This window comes from Quercus robur, chromosome 4 (assembly GCF_932294415.1).
Source record: "Quercus robur chromosome 4, dhQueRobu3.1, whole genome shotgun sequence".
NCBI classification, from domain to species: Eukaryota; Viridiplantae; Streptophyta; class Magnoliopsida; order Fagales; family Fagaceae; genus Quercus; species Quercus robur.
This window is the reverse complement of record NC_065537.1, coordinates 42,791,155-42,794,120: the sequence shown is the minus strand read 5'-3', so window position 1 is coordinate 42,794,120 and position 2,966 is coordinate 42,791,155. Positions and strand designations below refer to the sequence as shown.

Sequence of the window (2,966 nt, the reverse complement as noted above, 5' to 3'; positions counted from 1 at the left end):
TTTAATTAAAAAAAAAATCTTGTTTGGGTTGGAATTTTTAGGGGTTAAGCCGCCTGAAATCCAAATCATTGATGGGCATGGGCAGTTCTGCACCTTGTATTGATAACCTCAAGCTACAGATTTTTATTTTCATAGTAGTGTCCTACAAAGAATAAAACAAAAACGTCACGTTCTAAACCACGTTCCATGAGAAAACAATCAGCAGTTAACATCACCAAAGATTGGTGTTCATTACTAGCAGTTAACATCACCAAAGATTGGTGTTCATTACTAGTTAAGGATAGCAATTATGGGGTTCTAATAGCCTCAGAAAGTCGATAATCAATTCCATCTGAGAGTAGAGAGTGAACTCCTCTTTGTTCACAAGTTGTGCAGTGCAGAGAATGCCTTAACAAGATTGGTCACTAAGCCTGCAAGAAACCACAATCGGGATAAGATTAATAGAGGATTAATTTTCTTTGCAAGTCTAAAATTCCTTTGTAGTGCAAACTGTTGTTGTGAAGTAGCAAACACTTCAAAAAATACCAATAGCAACAATAGTAATTATCCTAGTAAGCATCGCAACAATGTGCAATTGAAAGGAGAACGCAGAAGCATCTTGTGTAGCATAATGTTACAATTCATTTCTGATAGATGTAAAGGAAAATTCGCAAATATGATCAAACAAAATTGTAGATTACAAGGAATAGGAACAAGTATGAATACAACTCCAATGAGTCAGAAAAAAGTAAAAACACACACACACACACACTTGGTATTGATCATATATGGTATATGAGTTTGAACATATCTTCAATTGGGTCTTCTCCCAAATAAATTAGAGCTAAGCAAGCTAGCACTTCTGCTGCTGCAAATAACATCAGTCCTCGTACTCCTGTGCATCCTAGTGTTTGGCATTGGTGATGTTTCAGTTTCATTTACCATTGCTAGCATTCCTTGTTCATCAAACGACTTAGGCCAAACAGCATCTACCGAAACCACCAAAGAAGTCCTGTGCAACCTGAGTCGCGAAACGCATTTCTGAGTCACCCCTCTACACCTCTTTACCTTCAATTTCACGAGTTTGGGGCAACCTTCCCCAACAGCTTCAATCCCAGAATCAGAGACGGGGCAAGTCTTGATGCATAGCTTCTTCAAGGCACAGAATTTTGAAGCAATGAAAGCCATCTCGGAATCCCCAATAGTTTCTGTGTTGCAAAGTGCCATTCTCTCAAGTAAAGGGCAGCTTGAAGCGAGGACATTCAGAGACACAAGCGTTACAGGAAGCCCCATCAGCACCAACTCTTGGAGTTGGCAGCACTTGGAAGCTATAGCCAAGACCCCATCATCGCCAATACTCCCTGCGTGGTCTACATGCAACTTCTTAAGCTTCCTGCACGAGTTTGCAATGGCGTTTAATCCACTGTCTGTACAATCCGTGGCTCGGTTGAGGTATAGAAGTTGAAGGTCAGGGCAAGAAGCAGAGATGGCGGAGAGACCTGCATCACCCATGTGCACATTCTCCATTTGGATCTCGAAAATGCTACTTGCCCTTCCTTGCAGGCTAGTTTCAAGGACTGTGTCCCAATTTCCTGAGCTTCTACACACAACCAGCGTTTTCAAAGCCTTAGAGGAGCAGAGAAGCGGGATGAAAAGGCGAGTGTTGTGAAGATCCTTGAAACAAAGTCGCTCGATTTGGATTTGACAGAGGTTGAAATTGAGGGTATTGACATTGTGGGAGTCCAGCTTGCGAAGACGCTTGAGAGTGAGGTCTCGGAGAGAGTGACAATTAGAGAGCAGAGAAATAAGGCCCTTGACACCAAACCCACAAGAAGCAAACGACAGTTTTGTGAGGAAACGAGGGTGGTGGAGCGAAAAGGCGATGAGACCATCATCGGATACATCGAGACAGCCTCTGAGTTTGAGTTTGTTGAGTGAAGGAAGCAGTGTGGGAATGAGAGAGAGGACATGGTTGTCAATGCTGAGATGCTTGCGTGAGCACTTGAGGGAGAGAATGGAGACAGAGCTGAAACGAGAGAGCAATGCTTGGAGAAGAGAAGCAGAGATATCAGAGAGAGCATGCAAGGAGAGACGATGTCTGGACTTTGAATCCAGTAGCTGCCATCGCTTGCACACTAGAGAGCATGTGTTTCTGTCATGGCAACCCAACTTTTCAAAAACATATATTAGGCATTCGTCTGGTAGTGTTTGTGTGAGATCTTTGCCATTACCATTGCCATTGCCATTGATATCATCAGATTTGTTAATGCACTTCGCTGTGTCAGCCCAGCAAGAAGAAGCTTGACCCATATGCCAATTCTACTCTGCTTTGCTCTCTCTCTTCTTCTTTCTCAGTAAAATATGGTGTGTAATTTGATTAGCCCCAAAAAAGAGAGACAAAAGGAAAGAGAAGGAACAGCTTTAATTAATGTACTCAAAAGCAAGCATCAAACAGATATGTTAATAATATTAGTCATACGCATGACAAAAAGAACCTCTCATACTCATAATGTTTTGGTTACCCAAGACACCAGAAGAGACGGGGTTAAGGTTAAGGTTAAGGTTAAGGTTATTCATTGATAGCGGAGAGAGTGTGGGGTTATCTTACCTCTCAAATTAATTAATTTTTGCCACTTGCATTGCTAATCTAGTTTACCAAAAAGTATTTTCAAGTTTGACTGTGTTTAAAAGTGATTTCTGAACTAAAATGGTAAATAGACCAATTTGTAAAAGGAAATGGCAAATCTGGTCCTTGATCATTTCACCCTCCTACCTGAGAATGGCGAGTCTTTGGTCAAATTAATAATTGATATCATGAACAACAAAGGAGTGGGTGGGCCAATTGAGTATTTATATTTTATTGTTGATTAAATATAATTGAGTTGGAGCTTCGAGGATTGTCTAAATTTTATTCCCTAAGTTAAGGGCCAAGTAATTCAATAGTGTTAGGTTGAATAGGCAAACCATGACAAAAATGTAGAGTTTTG

The 2,966-nt window shown here is 40.9% G+C and overlaps 1 protein-coding gene across 1 annotated transcript; it reads right to left on the bottom strand.

Moving 5' to 3' along the window:
• Positions 1-598: 598 nt before the first annotated feature.
• Positions 599-2,534, bottom strand: LOC126721902 (F-box protein SKIP2-like). The gene has a single exon (XM_050424981.1). It carries the CDS (start codon positions 2,287-2,289, stop codon positions 793-795), a length of 1,497 nt encoding a protein of 498 aa, XP_050280938.1. The 5' UTR covers positions 2,290-2,534; the 3' UTR covers positions 599-792.
• Between the last annotated feature and the right edge of the window lie 432 nt (positions 2,535-2,966).